Source organism: Nannobrachium achirus (genome assembly GCF_963921795.1).
Source record: "Nannobrachium achirus genome assembly, chromosome: 21".
Taxonomy (NCBI): Eukaryota; Metazoa; Chordata; class Actinopteri; order Myctophiformes; family Myctophidae; genus Nannobrachium; species Nannobrachium achirus.
In genome coordinates, this window is record NC_137828.1 from 4,273,136 (window position 1) to 4,296,865 (window position 23,730).

The window sequence follows — 23,730 nt, forward strand, 5'->3', positions numbered from 1 at the left end:
CTTGGCATGTTAGTAAACGTGCCACAATTAACAATAATGCATTGCACCTGTGCAGCTGACCTGCGGAACCTGGGAATATACCATTCTGTCAAGATGGGGAGAATATAATTATAATACCTTGTTGAAGTGACCATTTTGTTAAATGTTGCATTTGTAGTTATTTTACTGTAATTTAACAACATAATAACCAGCACAGATAGACAAAGAGACATTCATGGATTTATAGTTAAAAGTAACTTTTATTTCCCCCCTGGACCCAGGGTATGGCAGCTGCATACCCCTGCATACCCCTGCGTGTGCGCACGAGAGGCCCCGATAGGCTGTGTTGTTGTTCTTAATAACTACTAATTAAAGGTCCTCATCAGAGAGAGAGAGAGGTGTCAAGTGCATCGTTAAAACCAAGAGTCATTTAATTGTGTGTGTGTGCGCGCACGTGCGTGTGTGTGTGTGTGCGCGTGTGCATGCGTGTGCATGCGTGTGCATGCGTGTGTATGTGTGTGTGTGCGTGTGTGCTTGTGCGTGTGCAGAGGCTCATAGCGTCACATATATCGGCGTGAACAGCAGAGGTTTAGCGACGCGGTGCTTTTCTTTCAGACGCTGGCTTTATTTCTGCAAAGGAGCTTTATTATTGGCATGGGAAGAAAAGAAACATACGTTTACATTGCCAAAGCAAGTATCACAAGTAAAATAAAAACAGTTGGAAGATAATGGGGAAGATAATGGCCTGCCCTACAGTTGGAGAAGGTGCAGCATTGTATAAACAGAGAGATGTCACATTTTATAAATATACAGGGTATAAAGGTTTTGGAACAAATGGCACCATAATTGTTTCTCAAAATGCATTTAAAGGTATCAGCTCTGTTTCATACTGTATGTGCAGTAGGTCTAGATGTCAATCCATGGTTTGTAGTCCTTAGGGTAGTTGTGTTTCTAGTTCAGTTGTGTTTCTAACAGTTCACAAATCGTATTGCTGCTTTGTTCGCGCATTGTTGTATTTCTCCCAGTAGGTATGGGAGTTTTTCATCATTGGTCATGTTTTCAAACTCACTTTGGGTGTGATGTGTGATCTGTGGGAAGAATGTGTCTCTGATGTCTTGGTACAGTGGGCAGGTGGTCAGTATGTGTTTCTGATGTCTTGGTATAGTGGACAGGTGGTCAGTATGTGTCTCTGATGTCTTGGTATAGTGGACAGGTGGTCAGTATGTGTCTCTGATGTCTTGGTACAGTGGACAGGTGGTCAGTATGTGTCTCTGATGTCTTGGTACAGTGGGCAGGTGGTCAGTATGTGTCTGTGATGTCTTGGTACAGTGGACAGGTGGTCAGAATGTGTCTCTGATGTCTTGGTATAGTGGACAGGTGGTCAGTATGTGTCTCTGATGTCTTGGTACAGTGGACAGGTGGTCAGTATGTGTCTCTGATGTCTTGGTATAGTGGACAGGTGGTCAGTATGTGTCTGTGATGTCTTGGTATAGTGGACAGGTGGTCAGTATGTGATGTCTTGGTACAGTGGGCAGGTGGTCAGTATGTGTCTGTGATGTCTTGGTACAGTGGACAGGTGGTCAGTATGTGTCTCTGATGTCTTGGTACAGTGGACAGATGGTCAGTATGAAAAGTAACCTTTTCATAGATTCCATATAGTTTCATCGTTTGACAGCACAATCATCAGTGTATTTTGGATTCATGTTGATTTGTGTTTTCAGATATTTAAACACTTGAACCGTCAATACTTAATAAACTTGACCTTTCACTCTGTACTTAGTCTGCTCTTTTTCCCCCTCTACACCAAACCTCTTTGCCAAAAATAGCCGATCTACGAGCTCACAACGCCTCGCACTGCGAGGCGTTGTGAGCTTGTAGATCTGCTATTTTTGGGCTAAAGTTCTCAGAAGTGGTTAACTCACTTAGCGCCGAGCGACTTTCGGGGCGACTAACTAATGATGGCGTTTAGTGCCGAGCGACTCGGAGCGACTTTTATATAAAAGCATTGTTTAAGCTTTTAATTTGGGTTGATAGACGGAGCGGAACGGTTAGCTTACCTTCGACTAGCATACAGATGAAAACCGTGAAAAAAAAGGATACGATTATGACGTCACCTTTAAGCCATAGCTTCCTGTTTACGTAGGCCTCTGTTAGCCGCTAGGCTCAATGCAAACCATCCGACCCTCACGTAGCTTCACTAGGTCGGATTTTGATTCGGAAACTTTCTGTGTGGCATCTATATACGTTCCGATGCCCATACCAATGGTGGTTTGAGACGATCAAGCACGAATTGAGCAGTATTGAGCTCAAATGGCGGCCCGCGGCCTGTCCATTGAATGTCAATGGAGAGCATGTCATTGTACCATCCTGTTATGTCATGAACCTTGTTTTTTATTCTGACTTAACATGGGACCATGGAAAGTCAATGGGCTATGGCTCACTCTAGTGGTCATCTTGTGGCATCTGCAGGCACGTGTACCTGTTTATGTAATGTGATTTTGGGGATTCAATATAGCTATTTCCTGGCGTTATAAGCGCAGATTCATATTGAAATCTGGCTCGCTCGGCGCTAAGTGAGTTAATACAAAAGAAATTAGAAAAACAAGCCTCTACCACACAAAGATTTGGAGGACCCCCTGTAGTGACTCTGAGGACCACCTAGGGGTCCCGGACCCCCTGTTGAAGACCCCTAGCATGAATACAGCTGAGAGGGAGGAATGGATGGATGGATGGATGGATCTCTCTCTCTCTCTCTCTCTCGCTCTTTGATGATGTGTGATATCTTTGATAGGTTTGACATCAAATGAAACAGACACAGTCAGGGAGGAAAGAGAAGAACGAGGACAAGACAGATTGAGGAGGGGGGAGACGTGTGCGCGCGTGCACACACGTGTGCGTGCGTGCATGAGAGTGTGCGGGTCGTTTGGGGTACGTGTGAGAAGTAAATCGGGGGTCGGGGAGGGGAGGAGGGGGAGGGGGGTCTGCCTGACACGGCGAACCTGAGAAGCGTCAAAAAATGTCCGGGCGCATTTGCGTGTGAGCGGCGAGAAGCAGGCGGGCATAAAGAGACGGAGAGAGAGAGAGGGAGAGAGAGAGAGAGAGAGAGGGAGAGGGAGAGGGAGAGAGAGAGAGAGAGATGGGGTGATTCCAATTCGAATCGCGAATTGAACGAAAATTTAGGTTCGATTCAGTGAATCGAAAATCCCAAACCGAATCGCGATTCACTTCCATGCATGAAAATGTCAGCTGTTAGGGCATAAAACCCCAAGTTCCTTTATTTTAAGCCTTTTGTTTTGTGACTTGATGAGAAACAAGTGTTTTTCTTTACAAATCAAGACAATAGCCTAAATCAACAGTCATATAGCTCTCAGTGCTGAAAAAAGAAGGTTTAAATGGAAGCGTGGATGGGGCATATGGTGACAGCCCTTTAGAGAGAGAGACAGAGACAGAGATCTCTCTGCTTCCTCTCATCCTCCCAGCAGACTCACTCATCCCTCCAGGCCATGTCTCACATCTCAACTCTCTCTCTTCTCTTCTTCTCTCCTCTCTGTGCGGACGGACGGGCACCATGCCACATTTAATATGCTCTGTGTTCCTGTGTGCCCCCCTCCCCTCTGACTCCCCTCCACCTTGGCCTCCCCAGAGCGGGACAGAGGACCCCCTCTCTCCCAGAGCGGGACCCCCAGAGTGGGACCCCCTCTCTGGGAGACTTGCCGCTAAAGGCACCTTTCAGGAGAGCTGATGTCTGCGTCGTGGAGAGGGTCTGTTTGAGTGTCAAAGTGCTGACCGTGGGGTCTCTGAGTGTGTGTGTTAAATGGTAAATGGTGCATTTATATAGCGCTTTTATCCAAAGCGCTTTACAGAGATTGTGCATTACATTCACCCATTCACACACACATTCATACACCGGTGGCGGAGGAAACCATGCAAGGCACCAACCTGCTCACCGGGAGCAATGTGGGGTTCAGAGTCTTGCCCAAGGACCCTTCCACATTAACTCAGGGGGAGCCCGGATTCGAACTGGGAACCCTTCGGAAACCCTTAGTGCTCTAATAACGGTTTCTCTACCCCTGAGCTATGCCGCCCCTGTGTGTGTGTATACTTGTGTCTGTAACCACTTTCTCATCAGACATGGTCCGGTAGGGTCCGTTCACACACTGTATCAAGGGTTAGGGACACTTTAAGGCCTCAGAGGTGGGGCGGCAGTGGCTCAGGGGTAGAGTGGAGGCTTAGAACACGAAGGGTGTGTGTGTGTGTGTGTGTGTGTGTGTGTGTGTGTGTGTGTGTGTGTGTGTGTGTGAATGTAATGAATGTGTGTGTGAATATGTGAATGTAATGAATGTGTGTGTGAATATGTGAATGTAATGAATGGGTGTGTGAATGTGTGAATGTAATGAATGTGTGTGTGAATATGTGAATGTAATGAATGTGTGTGTGAATGTAATGAATGTGTGTGTGAATGTGTGAATGTAAGTAACTGGATTGGAGACAGGCATGTAAGTGACTTCTGACTTGACTTGACAACCTTGTGACTCGACTCGACTTGCCCCCAACAGAAAAAACTTGAGACTTGCTTGAGACTTGGACCAAATGACTTGCTACTCGACTTGGGAGTCGGATCAGAGGGACTCGTACAATTGTCTGCATATAACTTTAACTTCCCCAACATGCGTGTGTGCCAGTGAGCGCGTGGCTGTGTTTACTCTTCCCAAACAGTGGAAGAACAAACACAGAGTTCTCGTCTGGGTGAAGACGGCTCTCCTCTCCTCCTCCTCGGTCGAGGCAGACGCTGTGAAAACACTTTAATACAACGCTGTGAAGTCTAGCACCAAGACGACAAGTGCTTCTGGGTGTGTGTGTGTGTGTGTGTGTGTTTAACACATTAAAGGAGTAGTTCACCCCCAAAATGACTTTTTTTCCTTTTGATTAAGGCTGTCACGATGTTGGCATTTTACATGAAGATTAATTGTCTCTCAAATAATTGCGATTAACGATTTAATTGTGTTTTTGTTGTTGACAAAAAATTACTGAAACTTGACCAGCTGACCACTGGCTCTGACCAGTGATCTGTCATTCAGCTCTGCCTCCCCATGGATACTAGCCAAGTGTCAGGGATTTATTGATTGATTGATTGATTGATTGATTGAATACCTTACCGACAATTTTTTGTCGATAAGGTACAGGCAGGCAGTACAAGAGTTAAAAACACGACAAGTAATGGATGAGACACTAGCTGCCCCGCACATCCAGTTTGGGGGTCCTGCTATGAAACAGTCTCTACATCCAGTTTGGGGGTCCTGCTATGAAACAGTCTCTACACGAGTGGTCCCCAAAAAACTTTCAGGTCCAGACCCCAAAATCTTAGCTAGTCAAAATAGCAGATCTACAAGCTTGTAGATTGTCTCACGACTTCTTAATTATCTATTTTTCATCTTTTGAAATATATACGTTTAATTATTATTATTTTTTTACTTGTGTCGTGACCCATAACAAATTAGGTCCATGACCCCACAAATGGTTCGCGACCCACTGTTAGGGAAAAGTACTATGTAGAGTGGTGTGTGTGTGTGTGCGTGCGCGCGTTTGTGTGTGCGTAGCTAATAGACATTCTCCTCCACTTAACTGAAGAATAACAGACTGCTGGCACTAAAACAAATAATGCACTCGTCCTCGAGGGGTGTGTGTGTGTGTGTGTGTGTGTGTGTGTGTGTGTGTGTGTGTGTGTGTGTGTGTGTGTGTGTGTGTGTGTGTGTGTGTGTGTGTGTGTGTGTGTGTGTGTGTGTGTGTGTGTGTGTGTGTGCGCGCGCGTGCGTGTGGGGGGGGGGGACAATAGGGGCCAGTCTACTATCTGAGCTAAATTTCTGCCCCCCCCCCCACCCCCCCCCCTCCTAAAACCTTGTGAAAGGAGCCCCCCCCCCCCCTTTTGACAGCGCGCCATTTGAAGACTAATCGTTTTTTTCTCATGCAAAGCATGCTGTTTTAAGAGAGGAGGGGGAGGTGTGTGTGTGTGTGTGTGTGTGTGTGTGTGTGTGTGTGTGTGTGTGTGTGTGTGTGTGTGTGTGTGTGTGTGTGTGTGTGTGTGTGTGTGTGTGTGTGTGTGTGTGTGTGTGTGTGTGTGTGTGTGTGTGTGTGTTTTAACAATACTCCGCGGGGATCGAGGAACAGGGTTTTTTGGGAGGGGGAGGAGGGGGGGGGGGGGATTCCGCTATCCTTGCGCGCTTCAGACAAAGCCTGGTTCCTTTCGGGTGGGGTGGGGGTCTGCATGTGTGTGTGTGTGTGTGTGTGTGTGTGTGTGTGTGTGTGTGTGTGTGTGTGTGTGTGTGTGTGTGCAGGGGCGTAACAAGGGGGGGGGGGGGGGGTAAGTGGTACTGAGTTCAGGGTTTCCTGCAGGAAAAAGTCTTGACCAGGGGGGATCTCATGGAAATTTTTTGATAATTAATTAATGAATTCGAGTAATTAATTCATTTAATTTTTAATATTAATTCTTATTTTTGCCCTATAAAAACACATGAATGTGCCCATGATGACGGAAAACACAACTACATGCTATCATCCACATTTATTCAACATTGAATAACTACGTTTTTCACAGGACAGTGTAACTTGTTTTTTTCCCCCAGGTTAATCAACCAGCACTCGTGCCATATAAATAGAAGTCTACAGCACAGTAAAAAAACAACAACATTGGTGTAAAGTAACTAAGTAGATTTACTTAAGTAGCCTACTGTACTTATACTGTACAAAGGAGATTTTCAGGTATTTGTACTTTACTTGTGTCGTTGTGAGTAAATGAGAAGAGCTCTCTCTCTCTCTCTCTCTCTCTCTCTCTCTCTCTCTCTCTCTCTCTCTCTCTCGACGCAATCTACGACTCGCTGTGCAGCTGTGTCACTGTCAAGTTGACCTAGGCTAGGCTCGCCTCTCAGAGAACTTCAAAAGAAGTTAACGACCGTCAATTAAGCAGCTGCATGCGCTGCTCTGCTCTCCTGCCAGTGAGGCACAAGTAACTTCACATGGCTGCCATGTTTGAAAGATAGGGTTGGTATGGGGGTTAAACATGCAATTTCGCGATCGCGATCATGCCTAGTACATTGTTGGAGGTCCAAAAAGTTTTTTTGAAAAAAAAAAAAAAAAAATTGATTTATTATTATTATTTTTTAATACCCTTGGGGGGGCGGGGGGGTTTTCTGGCCGGGCGGGGCGCCTGGCCTGTAAAGTGCTGCAGGAAACCCTGGAGTTACTAGGGCCCAAGGTGGAGGGGCCCTAATTTTTAGCTATTGAAAAATAGCAGATCTACAAGCTTGCAGCGCGGCACTGCAAGCTTGTAGATCTGCTATTTTTGACAAGTTGTGTGAAAATCTTTTGAATATATGTATTTTTTAAGTGAACATTTTTTAACTCAAATTTTGCTTCTGGGGGTGGTCCCTAGCTGGAACTATACTATTTTGGATGGGGGTCCGTGGCCAAATACATATCATTTTGGGGGTCCTTCACATGAAAAAGTTTGAGCACCACTGACATGGAAATATAGGTTTTTCAAAAAAAAACCTTAGAAGGATTTGATCTTTGTACAATATAGTAAGGATATTCAAAGACTTGCACAAACTTTCAAGATTTTTCAATACAAAATGTGAGTGAATCCTTGTACCCAGGGACCAGAATTTGGTGCGACACCCCTGTGTGTGTGTGTGTGTGTGTGTGTGTGTGTGTGTGTGTGTGTGTGTGTGTGTGTGTGTGTGTGAGAGTGGGATACATGGGCAAGGTGGGGGCGAGGGGGTGAGAGGGGGGGGGCTGCACCCAGGAGTTTGAGTTCCTTGAAAGAGGAGCAGAGCAGTTAGGGTAGGGATCTCTCTCTCTCTTCTGCATCCCAGCCTGTCCTGTCAGTAGCCAGAAAAGTTGCCCTCTTTCAAAGTCGCCCCAGACTCGTTTCCCAACGGGTCTGTGGCCTTAAGCTAGATGCAGATTAGACTAAAATCAAATCTGTGCTTCTGGGGGTCCCTGGAACAAAAAAGTTTGCAATAGGGGTCCATCCGTGGAACAAACTATTTTGAGATGGGGGTCCATGGCCAAAAACACATTTTGGGGGTCCTTAACCACTGATAGGCACATTCTACAAATGTCTTCTAAATCATAACAATTTTCTGAAAAAAACTTATGTGGCCATCAGTGTTTCTCAAACATTGTCATGTGAAGGACCCCCAGAATGATATGTATTTGGCTACGGACCCCCATCACAAAATATTTTGTTCCAGGGACCCCCAGAAGCAAATATTTGATTTTTGTCTATTCTGCATCTAGCTAAGGCCTCAGACCCGTTGAGAAAAGAGGTTGGGGGCGACTTTGAAAGAGGTCGACTTTTCTGGCATTCGTCCTGTCACGGTGGCTCCCACCATAATATACTAGATCAGGGGTTTTCAAACCTTTTTTGACTCAGGTCACCCCTGTCAATAACCTTCTCATCCATGGCACCCCTGAATTCCAATGTTAATTTTTAGAATCTTTACATCCTATTGGAGAAATGTCCGTTTCCATCAGAACTGACTGAAAATAACGTTATACTTGACGTTTAACCACTTGAATCCCAGCGTGTCTATTCTGGGGGGGGAAGGTTCACCAAAAATAGCCGATCTACAAGCTCACAACGCGTCACAACATGACGCGTTGTGAGCTTGTACATCTGCTATTTTTGGTGAAGAGAGTTGTCGTAGATGGAAAAATAACTCATCAAGTACAGTGCAAATCATAGTGAAGTGATATTGATGAATTCCAAATGTTATCAAATTATCTCCCGGGCACACCTGGTCTGGCATCACGGCACCCCAGGGTGCCCCGTCACCCACTTTGAAAACCCCTGTTCCAGAGCCCTACCAATGCCATACTTTTGGACCGATGCTGATGTTTGCCGACGGTGAGTGCTAGACCACCGATTGCCGATGTTTATCCGATGTTTTGTGATAATATAAAATAATAATAAATAGCCTAAATTTCAAAAACGTTTAATCTTCAAAACTTTTTTTTCTCTTCCTTTTTTTAAACCAATGGTCCGGGGACCACCGGTGGTCCTTGAGGGGTTTCCAGGTGGTCCCCAGCTAAATGATGGACATTTGGTAACCAAATGGACCCTTTTAAGATCTTTAACTCATGAGTGTATAAAATGAAACCCAATGGATCCTTACGGGCAACGACAATATATTCTACGTTTTGGGTCTGATTGGCATAAATGTCATCAAATTGTGGTCTAATGTTACTTATAAAAACGACCGATACATCGGGGAGATGATGACCGATGTCCAATACCGACATCGGGGTCCAACATATCGGGCTCTATAATATACCTGCCAGGGGAGGTATCTAGGCCGGGGGGGCGGGGGGGGGGGGGCCCACGCGAGTGCTCCCATGCACCACCACGGCTTGACAGGCCCCCAGCCAGCCAGCCAGCCATGGAGGAAGCCAGGAAGGAGAAAGCTTGAAAATTCATAGAGAAACAGAAATATTAACGCGTCTAAAAACACCTCTTTTTCTCCTATTCCCTGCCTAGTCCTCCTGACTGCTGTTTTTATTAAGCGAGTTGGACATGCGTTGGAAATATATCTTATTCATGGAGTGTAGAGAAGGCCTGTTAACCCATTTAGAACGGGTACACATTTTGTGTATCATTATTTTATGCTTTAACTATTGAAAAACAGCAGATATACAAGCTCACAGCGCGGCACCGAGTGCCGCGCTGCGAGCTTGTAGATCTGCTATTTTTGAAAAATCGTGACAATTCGAATTTCGACCCGATTCTATAAGTGTCTTTTGAATCCTTCTAAGGTTTTTTGAAAAAAAAAATGTTTCTATGTCAGCAATCTGGCCAGCCATCGTCAAAGAAAAGGTCCTTTTCACTTCAAATGGAGCTCAGTTAGTCTGTTCTCGAGAGACTACTATGTCAGTGGTTCTCAAACCTTTTCATGTGAAGGACCCCCAAAATGATATGTATTTGGCCAGGAACCCCCATCTCAAAATATCTAGTTCCAGGGACCACCCAGAACGAAGCAAAGTTTGAGTTACAAACGTTCGCTTTGAAAATACACAATATTCAAAGATTTGCACACATTTTCGCGACTTTTTTCAAAAATAGCTGATCTACAAGCTCGCAGCGCGGGCACTCGGTGCCGCGCTGTGAGCTTGTATATCTGCTATTTTTCACTGGTTAAAGCATTCAATAATTCTTCTAGGCCTAATGGGTTAAAGGACTGGACTTCCCAAAGATTCATTACAGTCACCACCAGTCCCCCCCTTCTCTTTCTGCAGAAGCCCCCTGCCCCCCCCACCCCCCCCCCGGTCCCCCTCGGGGAGAGAGAGAGGAGAGGAGAGCGGCGTGGAAGGCGAGACATCGTGCTATCATGGGTGTCACACCAAATTCTGGGGCCCTGGGTTACAAGGATTCACTGCGGGCCCCCCCCCCCCCCCCCCATGAATGTTCTTCATAGGGGAGGAGGGGCTTTAACCCATGTAGACTGGCAACGCACTATTATTAACCCATTTAGGGCCCACTGCCAGAATTATTGAATGCTTTAACCAGTGAAAAATAGCAGATATACAAGCTCGCAGCGCGGCACCGAACAGACTAACTGAGCTCCAGTTGAAGTGAAAAGGACCTTTTCTTTGACGATGGCTGGCCAGATTGCTGACATAGAAACAGGTTTTTCAAAAAAAACCTTAGAAGGATTCAAAAGACACTTATAGAATCGGGTCGAAATTCAAATAGCAAATATAGAAGCTTGCAGCGCTGTGAGCTTATATATCTGCTATTTTTCAATAGCTAAAGTATAAAATAATCAAGGCCCCTCCACCTTGGGCCCCCTAGTAACTCAGTCCCACTCCCCCCCCCCCCCCACCCCCCCCCCCCCCCTGTGACGCCCCTGTGTGCTATAGCGAAGCGTCCTCGGTGCGGGGTAGAGGAGGGAGGGAGGAACGAGCGGTGGCGGTGGCGGTGGCGGTACGGCGGGCGGCACAGTGTTCTGTGAAGAAGCGTCCATTTTGTCAAAGCAGCTGCCGCGGCCCTGCCTCCTGCCCTGTGCCTTAGCGTAGCGTGTTTCTGTGTCGGAGCGAGCGTTAGAGTCCCATTCTCCTCCCCCGGCGCTTTTCCTACAGCGAGGCTCCTTTCCTCGCCCTTAACCTTTAATGCCTCTCTGTCGCAACTGGAACCCGCTTTAAAGGGCTTTATTTAAGCTTTAGCTATTGGAAAAAAATAGCAGATCTACAAGCATGCAGGTGTGCTGTTTTGAAAAATCTTGGAAAAATCGTGCAAGTCTTTGAATATTTTTTTGACCCGATTTCTATAAGCGTCTTCTAAATCAGAGGTCCTCTAACTTTTTCATGTCAAGGACCCCCAAAATTGCATGCATTTGGGCTAGGGATGGGTATCGTTCACCTTTTAATCGATACGATACATTTTTCGATACCTGGGAATCGATACGATACCTTTTCGATACCATTTTCGATACTTTTTATTTTATTTATAATTTTTATTTGCCTTTTTCTATGGGCTATTTTATAGACGTTGGATCATTATCATAATAATAAACATTATAGGGTATTGTCGGCTATTTTCACAGTAACGAGTGTAGCCTACTAAAGCAGTCATTAAACTCTCAGTAGCCCAACTGTTACAGATGCGATTGCGACCGGCAAGGGGTGCATTCAAAAGTATCGAAACAAGGTATCGTTTGTTTTTACGTGAACCGATACTCGATAGTATCGACGTCAGTGAATCGATACCATTAAAAGTATCGCCGACGATACCCAACCCTAATTTGGGCAAGGACCCCCTCCATCTAAAAATATTTTGTTCCAGGGACCCCCCCCCCCCCCCTCCCCCCCCCCCCCCCAGAAGATTTTTTGTATATCCGCTATTTTCCAATAGCTAAAAGGCATACAATAAGTGGCATTATATAAAAAGAAGTGGTTTTCCCGGTGTGGAGGGGTTTAAAAGTCATTGTCTGAGCTTAAGGCAGGACATTTGTCACCTTCTACTCTGAGGAGCCAGAGTAGACTGGAGGGGGGGGCTGGGGGGGCTAAAGACCACCACTCTGGGGGGGGGGGGGGAGAGAGAGACAAAACAGTTGAAAAGTGAGGAAAGCGAAAAAGAACCAACTCGAATAACATAGCATTTATATAATAAAATAATATGTTATATATATCGCATTGTGAGGGAGAGGGGAGCGAGAGAGAGAGTCGGTGGAGGAGCAAATATGTTGTTCCAGCCCCCCCCCCCCCCCCCCCCCCGAAGTAAATATTTGAGTTACAAATGTTTCGCTTTTTTAAAAGATATACAAAGCAAAAAAAAAAAGAAACGTGATTTTTCAAAAAATAGCAGATCTAAAGCAAACTTTTTCCATGTCAAGGAGGACCCCAAAATTACATTATTTGTCCGCGGACCCCCCCCCCATGTCTTTCCAGCCAAAACATGTCGTTCCAGCCAGGGGGACCCCCCGAGAAGCAAGACATTTGGGTTAACAGAAGTTTGCTTTGAAAAATATATATCCAAAGATTTTCATGATTGTATCAAAAATAGCAGCTCTACAAGCTCGCAGCGCGGCACTCGGTGCCGCGCTGTGAGCTTGTAGATCTGCTGGTTTTTTTTTGAGCGGTGCTAACCGCTCCTATAGACCGCTTTTTTACCAAAACTATGATGTCATAAATGATGATGACATGAGTTCGCTAGACCAATGAAACACTTCGATTCTGTTGATCTGTCCATGATGTCATAGTCACAGAGGCACCCGATTGGTTAACCCTGATTTAGAACGCGTTTAGGCCGCGTAAAATACGTCATAACGCGTTTAGGCCGCGTAAAATACGTCATAACACGTTTAGGCCGGCGTAAAATACGTCATAAAAAATTATTGAGCGGTGCTAACCTTGAATTTCAAAATTGTATTAGATGAATATCACTTATAAGCGATAAAAATAACCACACTTTTAGACAGACTGTGGAAAATCTTACAGGTTATAAATGATAGGCAGCTAATACAAGTTTAAAATACAAATGAACAGACTTTGAAAAACTAAAATATTCATCTTCTGGCCTCTTCTCGCCTCTCTGGAGGCCTCTCTGGAGGTAAATAAGGTCACTTATCATTACACTACGACACTCTTACAAGTTACAATCCGTAGCTTGGTCAACTAACTGATGAGAAATGACGATAAAGACTTATATAGTCTGAGTTATATAGTCTGAGCAGACCTCTAGACTGACATCATACACAACAAAAAGAATATTGCCATGCATGCCTATCAACACTGATTCGCGCTAGGAATTAGTTTGCACCGCTCACTTTCGCAACGGGTGCGATTTTTCAATAGTTGAAGCACTAAAAGACAAAATAAAATAGTTGGGGGGGGAATGTGGGGTGTGGTACAGAAAGAGAGAGAGAGAGAGAGAGAGAGAGAGAGAGAGAGCAGTGTGTATAGCTCTCTCTACCCTCCAGGGCTCAGTGTGTAAGCCCCTGTCTACACCCCCCCCCCCCCCCCCCCCACCCCAAAGCTGCTCTCTCACAAAGAGATTTACAAGACAGGTCTCCCGTGCGCTTTGCTGCCCTGCATTATGTGTGTGTGTGCGCGCGCACGTGCACGTGTATGTGTGCGCTTCTTTCTAAAGTGGGTAGCCTTGTTTTCTCTCTCTCTCTCTCTCTCTCTCCTCTCTCTCTCTCCTCTCTTAACTACGGTCCGTGCCGAATAGAAAGATCTTGGCCCAAATGTACTGATCCAAGTTGGGGTCGAGATCTCACCGAACCCCCGGTGGAGCGCCGCGCGTGCGTGCGTGCGTGCGTGCGTGCGTGTGTGTGTGTGTGTGTGTCAGTGTGAGTGCGCTCACATGTGAGTGCATTTTAGGCGTTCATGGGCTGCTGTTATCTTTTGGAATTATTTATAAAGTCTGGGCTTCTTTCTAAGTCGCTGTCTCCTCCCATTACTGCCTGGGACTGGACTGTACTGTACTGTACTGTACTGTACTGTACTGTACTGTACTGTTACTGTACTGTACTGTACTGCACTGTACCTCTATACCTGAAACTACTGTTCCTTCCAGGGACGTGCTGGGCCCCTGATTCAGCCCGGGAAAAAGAGTTGTAGAGGCCCTCATTGCGTGCTATAGAGAGAGATCTCTCTCTATAGCGCTGCTGCTACTCAAAGATTGGCCATTTCAGATCATGACAAGTGACAAGCCAGTGGGCCAATTACTGTACATGAGTTATATTTCGTTGTTGTCGGGTGGAAACCTTGTATGTCCAAAACCCTTTGTTTTGTATTTATCATTTTAAAAATGATTGAAACTAGTGAAAACAGCCCATCTAAAGGTACACAACGCCTCGCACCGTGAGGCGTTGTGTGCTTGTAGATCTGCTGTTTTCACTACTTTTGTGCAACGGCCTTGTATGATGAAGCAGGGCTTTGCTTTGCGAAAAAATGTACAAATTTGAAACTTGGAGATACAAGGTGTCTGCCCGACAGTGACGATTTACTTTGTTGGCCGCCCAGCCCCCAAAATGGAACGAAGGCCGACATTTAATTTAATTTTTTTTCCTAATGGCCGGACTGGACCGGCCGGGAATGAACCGGCCGTTCGGGAGTTGTCCCGCTTTTCCCAATGGCCAGCACGTCCCTGGTGGATACCTTTATAGCTGATGTTCCTCCAGACCACAAAACCTTCTCTGAGTTCTCTCACATCATATCTACTGTAGAGTACACTATATCTGTGTCTTATATTCACTACTGTAGAATACATCTGGGAATCAGCCTTATTGTCACGGTAGGTTTACAGAAGTAAAAGCACATGGAATTGTAGACTTTGTTTTCATGCATAGTTCCCATGGTTGTCAACGTGTATATATACAGTATATGTCACCGCTAGATCGAGAAACGGTTAGAACGAGAACCGGAGCGCTCGTCGTGCGGTGCGGGGCGGAACAAGCGGTCACTTTGATCCACAACAACGACAACGTAGCGTCGGCAGGAATGATAGCGCCTCACCCCACGGAGGTTAGGGGTTTTAGGGTTAGGGTTAGAGTTAGGCATAGTAAGCTAATGGCTAAACACAGCTGAGCTAGGCTAGTAGATAAACAACGAAAGAGGTGTCGCAAACGAGTGACGTCAGCGACTACACAAGTGAATGGCTGTTGTCGCCATCTCATGGTGACTATGCAGAACTACACAGGTGCGCTGATAAGAGACTATCAAGGTGAATTGATCCAGGTGGTGTTAGGGGTGTGTGGTGAACGACAAAACGAGCGCTCTTACCACGATCTAACTGAGTTACCCAATCTAACTGTAACATATATACTGTGTATATATATAGCAGAGTGACTCACTGCCTCAGCCCATGGTCCATATGAATATCCCTTTGGACTGATGGTTAAGATGTTGGACTTTCCCGCAGGAGACCCGGGTTCGAATCCTGGGCGTTAACATATATGCCATACCATCCTTCAGATGACATCATATCCACGCTACAGTGGAAAGAGCAGGCTGTACACATGTGTCTTATATTTCTATGAATTGAGTACAAAGGACCCACATGGAAACAAGGCACATAATAGGCTTTCTTGCGTTTAACATCGTCTTAGCAGGCCTCATAGGTGATTCTAGCCTCTTTCTAGCAGGGGGTGCAAGACTTCATCACGCACGCATGCTTACGTGCGTGTGAAAATCGACAGATTTTGTACGGTTTATCCTGTTGTGTTAACGGTTTCTAAGGTTTATTTTTTACCTAATTGTAACACAATATAAACTGTGCTTTTCTAGACACCATGAGCATATGTCTATATGATTTATTTACTTATTTTTGCAACAACTTGTGTGTAAAATAAATTTAAGAGAGAGGCTTTAGGAGTTCACCACAACATTCTCCACCAGAGATAAATAACAGACACTTTTTTGCTCCGTGGAAATTCGTTGCTTGTGGAAGCTTGCAATGACTTTATGAGGTTGTTCACCCCCCTCAACGATTCTAAAATCAAACAACAGCAAAAAATTGTTGCCCTACTGTACTATATCTGTGTTGGATAGAAGAAGGGCTCTCTCCTTTTACTAGCATGAGAGTCAAGCTGTGACAACAACAACATGAACCATCTATCTGTTCTAGACCGCTCACAGAGAGACACAAAGTTATACCGACCGTCCAATGTGGCCTTGATTACGGCTCCGTAATCCAGGAAAGTTCTTCAGTTCTTCTCCCCCCTCCCCCCCCCCCCCCTCCTCCTCTGGTGGGGGTTACTGTGCTGTGAGATGGTTTATGTTAATGTTGTCTTTATTGAAACAAGCTGCGATGTGATTATGGCCCTGCGGTGCGTGTGTGCGTGTGTGCGTGCGTGTGTGCGTGCGTGCGTGCGTGCGTGCGTGCGTGCGTGCGTGCGTGCGTGCGTGCGTGCGTGCGTGCGTGCGTGCGTGCGTGCGCGCTCCATACACATGAGCACAGACTTGCTCCAGTTTTCTGCCCGTGCAGTTTTTCTCTCTGCCTCTGGCTGCAGCAGAGATCAATGCTAACCGTGCTAACGCAGGGTAATATAAGCTATTAGTACACACTGTTGTTGGAGAGATTTACATACATCGACCCACAAGCGCACAAACTGATAAACTAGGTTCTATGACCTGCAGCCAACAGTTTGTGTGTGTGTGTGTGTGTGTGTGTGTGTGTGTGTGTGTGTGTGTGTGTGTGTGTGTGTGTGTGTGTGTGTGTGTGTGTGTGTGTGTGTGTGTGTGTGTGTGTGTGTGTGTGTGTGTGTGTGTGTGTGTGTGTGTGTGTGTGGGTGCAGGTGTGTCACAAGGGGGGATGGAAGTGGGACTGAGTTACTAGGGCCCAAACTGGAGGAGTCCAGGCTACTGAAAAATGGCAGATATACAAGCTCACTTGCCGCGCTGCGAGCTTGTAGATCTGCAATTTTTTAAAAGTTGTGAAAATTTCAGCAAACATATGTATTTCTTTAAGCAAAGATTTGTAACTCAAATTTCGCTTCTATGGGGGGTCCCTGGAACTAAATATTTTGAGATGGGGGTTCGTGGAAAAATATATATAATTTTGGGGGTCCTTCACATGAGTTTGAGCGCCACTGACATAGAAAGTTTTTCAAAAAAACCTTAGAAGGATTTGAAATATTCAAAGTTTTCACGATTTTCCAAAAAAATAGCAGATCTACAAGCTCACAGCGTGGCACTCGGTGCCGCGCCGTGAGCTTGTATATCTGCTATTTTTCAATAATGCAGTGAATACTTGTAACCCAGGCCCAGAATTTGGTGCGACACCCCTGTGTGTGTGTGTGTGTGTGTGTGTGTGTGTGCATGTGTGTGTGACTGTGCGCACATACACGAGAGCTCGCGAGCGAACGCTTGTCGTAAGTGCGCGTTTGTGTGTAAACACGCCCGTGGATGCGTTCGCTGCTTAGCAGGATGTCACGAGTCCATTAGCTGAACAAGTGTCGGGCGCGCACACGCACACACACGTGCAAACGTGCATGTGAGCAGTGTGTGGGTATTTTGTGCGTATAGTACCGTATGTGTGTGTGTGCACATGTATACGTGTGTGTGTGAGTGGAGGTATGGCGCAAGCAAGCAACGTGTGTGTGTGTGTGTGTGTGTGTGTGTGTGTGTGTGTGTGTGTGTGTGTGTGTGTGTGTGTGTGTGTGTGTGTGTGTGTGTGTGTGTGTGTGTGTGTGTGTGTGTGTGTGTGTGTGTAGTGTACTGTGTGTGTGTGTGTGTGTGTGTGTGCGTGCATGCCGGCACAGTTCCTGTGAGTCTTGTGTGATAGCTGCCAGATTGTTTAGCCGAGAAGCTGCAGGTTGTCTCTCGCCCTGTCAGAGAGAGAGAGAGAGGGGGGGGGGAGGGGGAGGTGTGTGTGTGTGTGTGTGTGTGTGTGTGGGGGGGGGGGGGGGGGGGATAGAAACAGTACACTGTTTCTATCTGCTCTGATCCATCTATTAATCCATTCAGACCTCAGGCCGATCACTCTTCTAAATCTGGGGGTCTTCAACGTTTTCAGCCCAAGGACCCCCTTAGCTGAGAGAGAGAGAGATGAAGCAGGGACCCCCACAACATCACGTATCATATTAATGTGTGATGCAGGTTTTCATCGATTTCACAGCTAGTTTCAGACTTGTTTGACAGCGCCGTCATCGGTCTATGTTGGATTCGTGTTTTTTAGTAAACTTGACGTTTCACTCTGTACTTTGTCTGCTCTTTTTTACACTCTTTTTTACCACTAAACCTATTTGCCGAAAACAGCCAAGCGCCACGCAGTGCGAGGCGTTGAGAGCTTGTAGATCGGCTTTTTTTTGTAGAGAGGTTTGGTGTAGAGGGAAAGAAAGAGCAGACTAAGTACAGAGTGAAAGGTCAAGTTTTTTAAGTATTGACGGTTCAAGTGGTTAAATATCTGAAAACACAAATTGACATGAATCCAAAATACACTGATGATTGTGCTGTCAAACGACGAAACTATATGGAATCTATGAACAGGTTGTGGGGGTCCCTGCTTCATCTCTCTCTCAACTAAGGGGTCCCTGCTTCATCTCTCTCTCAGCTAAGGGGTCCCTGCTTCATCTCTCTCTCAACTAAGGGGTCCCTGCTTCATCTCTCTCTCAGCTAAGGGGTCCCTGCTTCATCTCTCTCTCAACTAAGGGGTCCCTGCTTCATCTCTCTCATCAACTAAGGGGTCCTGCTTCATCTCTCTCTCATCTAAGGGGTCCCTGCTTCATCTCTCTCTCAACTAAGGGGTCCCTGCTTCATCTCTCTCTCAACTAAGGGGTCCTGCTTCATCTCTCTCTCAACTAAGGGTCCTGCTTCATCTCTCTCTCTCAGCTAAGGGGTCCTTGGCCTGAAAACGCTGAAGACCCCTGTATTTAAAGAATAACCGTTTAAAGAGGTTCTACGTGACACCCAGACAGACGCGTTCTCCCGGTGTGGCTGGGTTAACCGTCTCCCGCGGAGGTTGAACGTATTATCGCTGTCTCCACCTCCGCTCTGCAGCCAGCTGCTCCCCTCGCTCCCCCAATTAACCTGGGGCGCTCGCACCGCGCGCCAATTAAGGCCTCCTCCCACCCTCCTTCCCTCTCCCCCTTTTGCATTTCATTTAACCCCACCCGTCACTGTTAGCACATTAGCGATACGATGCGCGGCGGCGCACCGCGCTTGGCCGCGGAGGTGTTGAGGGTTGAACGCAGTGAGTTATACTTAGGGTGACCATATTTTCAGCCACTCAAACCGGGGCGCGAACCACTTTTGCCTAAAACTGGGAGCCTAAAAGCAATGCGCACGTTACCACGCACGTGCGAGCCCATTCTCTAAGGTTCGTGCACGCGCACACATGCACCGCAGGGTTGCAAACAGGCAGTGAGTGATTGGCAAACAGGCTCATTGTTGAATTCAGACACGCAATGAATTTGTTCATGTTTTCCGATTGGTTAGGTGAGCATGTTTTCATGAAAAGAACATGATAAATGTCTATGCATCCCACTGAAAACAGCTACTGTTATTTTAATTCTGGAGAAAACCGTAACAATTCTGTAGTGAATGTTGAAAACCGGGACATATTAGTGTTTTATAGATATTTGTCGGGACTTCCGGGACACGTGCGTTTACGTTTGTGGAACAAATCTTCCTCTGGAAGTCAGACAGGCCTGCTTCGCTGCCCACCTTTAAAAACTCTTCTTAAAACTCACTGTTATAGAATGGCTTTCAGCTAGAGCAGGGGGGGGACTAGGGGGGGTCCTCAGAGTTAATACAGGGGGTCCTCCAAATCTTTGTGTGATAGAAACCTTTTTCTCTTTTATTTTATATCCACCACTTGAACCTGGCTGGTTCTACAGACTGCGGTCAGATGTCATAGATGTCATAGGACTTTCACATAACAAATAACTGAGTATAAGCATGTTCGGGGGCTCTCACAGCATATCTCCATAATACAGTACATGGATCTCCATATATGGGTACCAGGGGTCTCCATATATGTGACTGAGTGTGACACAGGGGCAGGTCATTTCGGAAGCCACTACTTTAGACCACAGCTGAAATTACTTATTTTTCTTTTCACTAAAATGTGATAAAGCCACAAAAGCATTTCATAAATATCAGGCTACATTTCACTTAAACGCCAGAGCTTAACTCTGCATGTAAATGCAAAAAAGACTTTTTTTTAATTAATGTGAGAGATCATGCAGGTCATTGCAGGATAGACATTTATTTAGAACTTGAATATCTCAAAAGTAATATTTCAGCATGGCATCATTCTATAAGCCATATCTTCAAAACTGTTGGGTCAATCTCCACAACCAATATATCATTTTGTAACTATGATTCACAGCTTTCAAATGAAATGAAAAAATGAAATGAAAAAATAAATAAAAAAATCAATGGACTAGCCGTCAGCCGTGCTGGGACACATATGGGTAACAGGTCCGATATACATCACTGGGACACATATGGGTAACAGGTCCGATATACATCACTGGGACACATATGGGTAACAGGTCCGATATACATCACTGGGACACATATGGGTAACAGGTCCGATATACATCACTGGGACACATATGGGTAACAGGTCCGATATACATCACTGGGACACATATGGGTAACAGGTCCGATATACATCACTGGGACACATATGGGTAACAGGTCCGATATACATCACTGGGACACATATGGGTAACAGGTCCGATATACATCACTGGGACACATATGGGTAACAGGTCCGATATACATCACTGGGACACATATGGGTAACAGGTCCGATATACATCACTGGCCAGATGGCAAAGACATGGCGACATGGCAAGACTTGGCAAGACAAGTCGCCCTGAGGCGTCTTACTAGTAGTTAGATTAGATTCTTATAGTAAAGCAGTGTTGAACGATGCACGCACGCACACGCACAGATATAAAGAGCTAGATGCCTCGTTCACCTCTGCAGTTAATTGGAGCGATGTGCAAAAGTTCTAGTCCGGACTTCCTGGAAAAACAAGGGAACGCTGTCAGTCCAAAGTGACTACTGGGCCAATCACAGCGTGTCTTTTCCGGACTTATCCAAGGACCACAATTCAATTCAACAGAGCCAGTTCCCGATGTTGCGCTGCTCAGCTGTTCTTATAGGCTGCATACGTAAAGACCAGCCCCACCTGCCTCTAATTGGCTTACCGACTTCCGTATGTGTGACACACGCGGAAGCAATTGAACACGGAAGCGATGAAGATTCCCTTAGTTGCTCAATGCATACGGCCCCTAGCCCAAGGAGGCGTCTACCTTTCTATGTCTATGCGCACACGCACGCGCACACAGACACACGCATGCCCCCCCCCCCCCCCCCCCACACAGATTTATGTGAGGTGGACATGAAGGCAGCTGAAAGCCATAAACACACCCAGATGTTGTCTGGTCCTCCCTGAACGACCGTGTCGGCGGCATCGCTCTGCCCCGGAGGAGAACAGGAGTTCTTCCCCCTGATGACCTGGTTCCTCCTGGGCTTCGTTTGCAGGGACGTGCTGGCCATTGGGAGAAGCGGGACAACTCCCGAACGACGGGTTCATTCCCGGCCGGTCCAGGCTGGCCATTAGGAAAAAAAAAATAATATAAAATGTCGGCCTTCGTTTCCATTTTGAGGGCTGGGCGGCCAACAAAGTAAATCGTCACTGTCGGGCAGGAAACCTCGTATCTCCAAGTTTCAAATGTGTACATTTTTTTCGCAAGCAAAGCCCTGCTTCATCAAACAAGGCCGTCGCACAAAAGTAGTGAAAACAGCACATCTACAAGCATTGCTTGTAGATGTGCTGGTTTCACTAGTTTGAATTCATTTTTAAAATGATGAATACCAAACAAACGGTTTTGGGACATACAAGGTTTCCACCCGACAACGACGAAATATAACTCATGTAATTGGCCCGATGGCTTGTGACTTTGTCACAAATTATGAATGAAATGAATGAAAGTCTTTATTTTGAACATGTTTAAAAAAAATGACAATGTTAAAAAAAAGAAATCGAAAATATTAATTTAAAAATAAAGTTACAAAGCACGTCAAAACAAGCCTCACTGGTAACAAAAAACAGATTTTCCATGTTCAAAAAGAGTAGGAAGAAGTATAAAACGTATTTAATCCTACCCATCTTACCTTTAACGTCATCCTTTGATTTGTGTATCGCATATACCATAAATGGTATATATGTCCATAAACTCATGATTTTTCATATAATTCTTCAAAAGCAAAGAAGTCGTCCCTCAATATAAATGATAGTCTCCATGATTTCTGTATCGCATATACCATAAATGGTATTAAATGTCTATAAATAAACGCATGATTTTTCATATAATTCTTCAAAAGCAAGAGAAGTCGTCCCTAAATAATAATTAATCCCTAAATTAGAGTAGCAGCAGCGTTATGGAGAGAGATCTCTCTCTATAGTGCGCAATGAGGGCCTCTCACTCTTTTTCCCGGGCTGAATCAGGGGCCCAGCACGTCCCTGGGCTGGTTTTAATGCTGCCCCCCTCTCCTCCTTTGACCACCACATCCTTTGGAGTTTAACCCATTCAGGCCTAGGATTATTGACTTCTTTAACATTGAAAAATAGCAGATATACAAGCTCACAGCGCGGCACCGAGTGCCGCGCTGCGAGCTTGTAGATCTGCTATTTTTGAAAAATCATGATTTTTTCTTTGCAAGTCTTTGAATATATCTATTTAAAAGCGAACATTTGTAACTCAAATATTTGCTTCTGGGGGGTCCCTGGAACAACATATTTTGAGATGGGGGTCCTTGGCTGAATACCTGTAATTTTGGGGGTCCTTGACATGAAAAAGTTTGAGAACCACTGATTTAGAGGAAGGATTTAGTAGTCGGGTCAAAGATCGGGTCAAAATATATTCATAGACTTGCACACATTTTCATGATTTTTCAAAAACAGCAGATCTACAAGCTCGCAGCGCGGCACTCGGTGCACTCGGTGCCGCGCTGTGAGCTTGTATATCTGCTATTTTCTAAGGTTAAAGCATACAATAATGGTTAAAGTGGTAAAAATCTAACGCGACTCGGGCGCGTTCCAGGTATTTGAGAGTTTAAAGGAGAAGGTTTATATGGTGAACACTTTGCCGTGGCTGTGAGCTTTACGGCGCCTCTTTAACCAGAGTAATACGCTGTGATACGGCCTGGGCTTGATCTATTCTGCATCTGCTTAAGGCAAGACCCAAATTCTGAGTGAAAAAATGTTGCTTCTGACCCATCTCATTTGTTGAGATGGGTCTACTGGTCCCGGCACATACCACTTAGGCATGGATGCCTGGCGGCGTCGCCGGTTCAATTCCCAATCCAGACGACCTCCCCATCTCTCCCCCCCCATTTCCTGTCAGACTATACTGTTCTATCAATAAAGGCATAATAGCAATCTTAAAAAAATAAAAGTTGCTATATCAGTGGTTGAAGACCCTTGGTATAGAAGCCAAGCCCAAAGCAAAGGAGTGCCATCAGAACTTTTGGTCACATCAGTCAAGAATGAAATGTGAGAAACGGAAGCCGGTCGGTGGGTTCTGTGATGGCCTCTTCTCCTCAGTATAACCACTCTCATCCCCGTCTCAACTGTGCTTGAGTGGAGACTAGAGGACTTCTTTTTGGGCAGTGTGTGTGTGCGTGCGCGTGTGTGTGTGTGTGTGTGCGTGCGTGCGTGCGTACGTGCGTGCGTGCGTGCGTGCGTGCGTACGTGCGTGCGTGCGTACGTGCGTACGTGCGTGCGTGCGTGTG

General features: G+C 45.8%; 1 protein-coding gene across 1 annotated transcript in view; it reads right to left on the bottom strand.

Moving 5' to 3' along the window:
- LOC308307224 (transcriptional activator GLI3-like) overlaps nt 1-21,492 on the bottom strand; it is a gene marked incomplete at both ends in the record, with an annotated part of 76,165 nt that extends 54,673 nt beyond the window's left edge. Inside the window, one exon of the mRNA XM_080752397.1 lies at nt 21,364-21,492. Coding sequence (XP_080608523.1) covers nt 21,364-21,492 — 129 coding nt within the window. The remainder of the gene's footprint in view (nt 1-21,363) is intronic.
- Nucleotides 21,493-23,730: the final 2,238 nt, after the last annotated feature.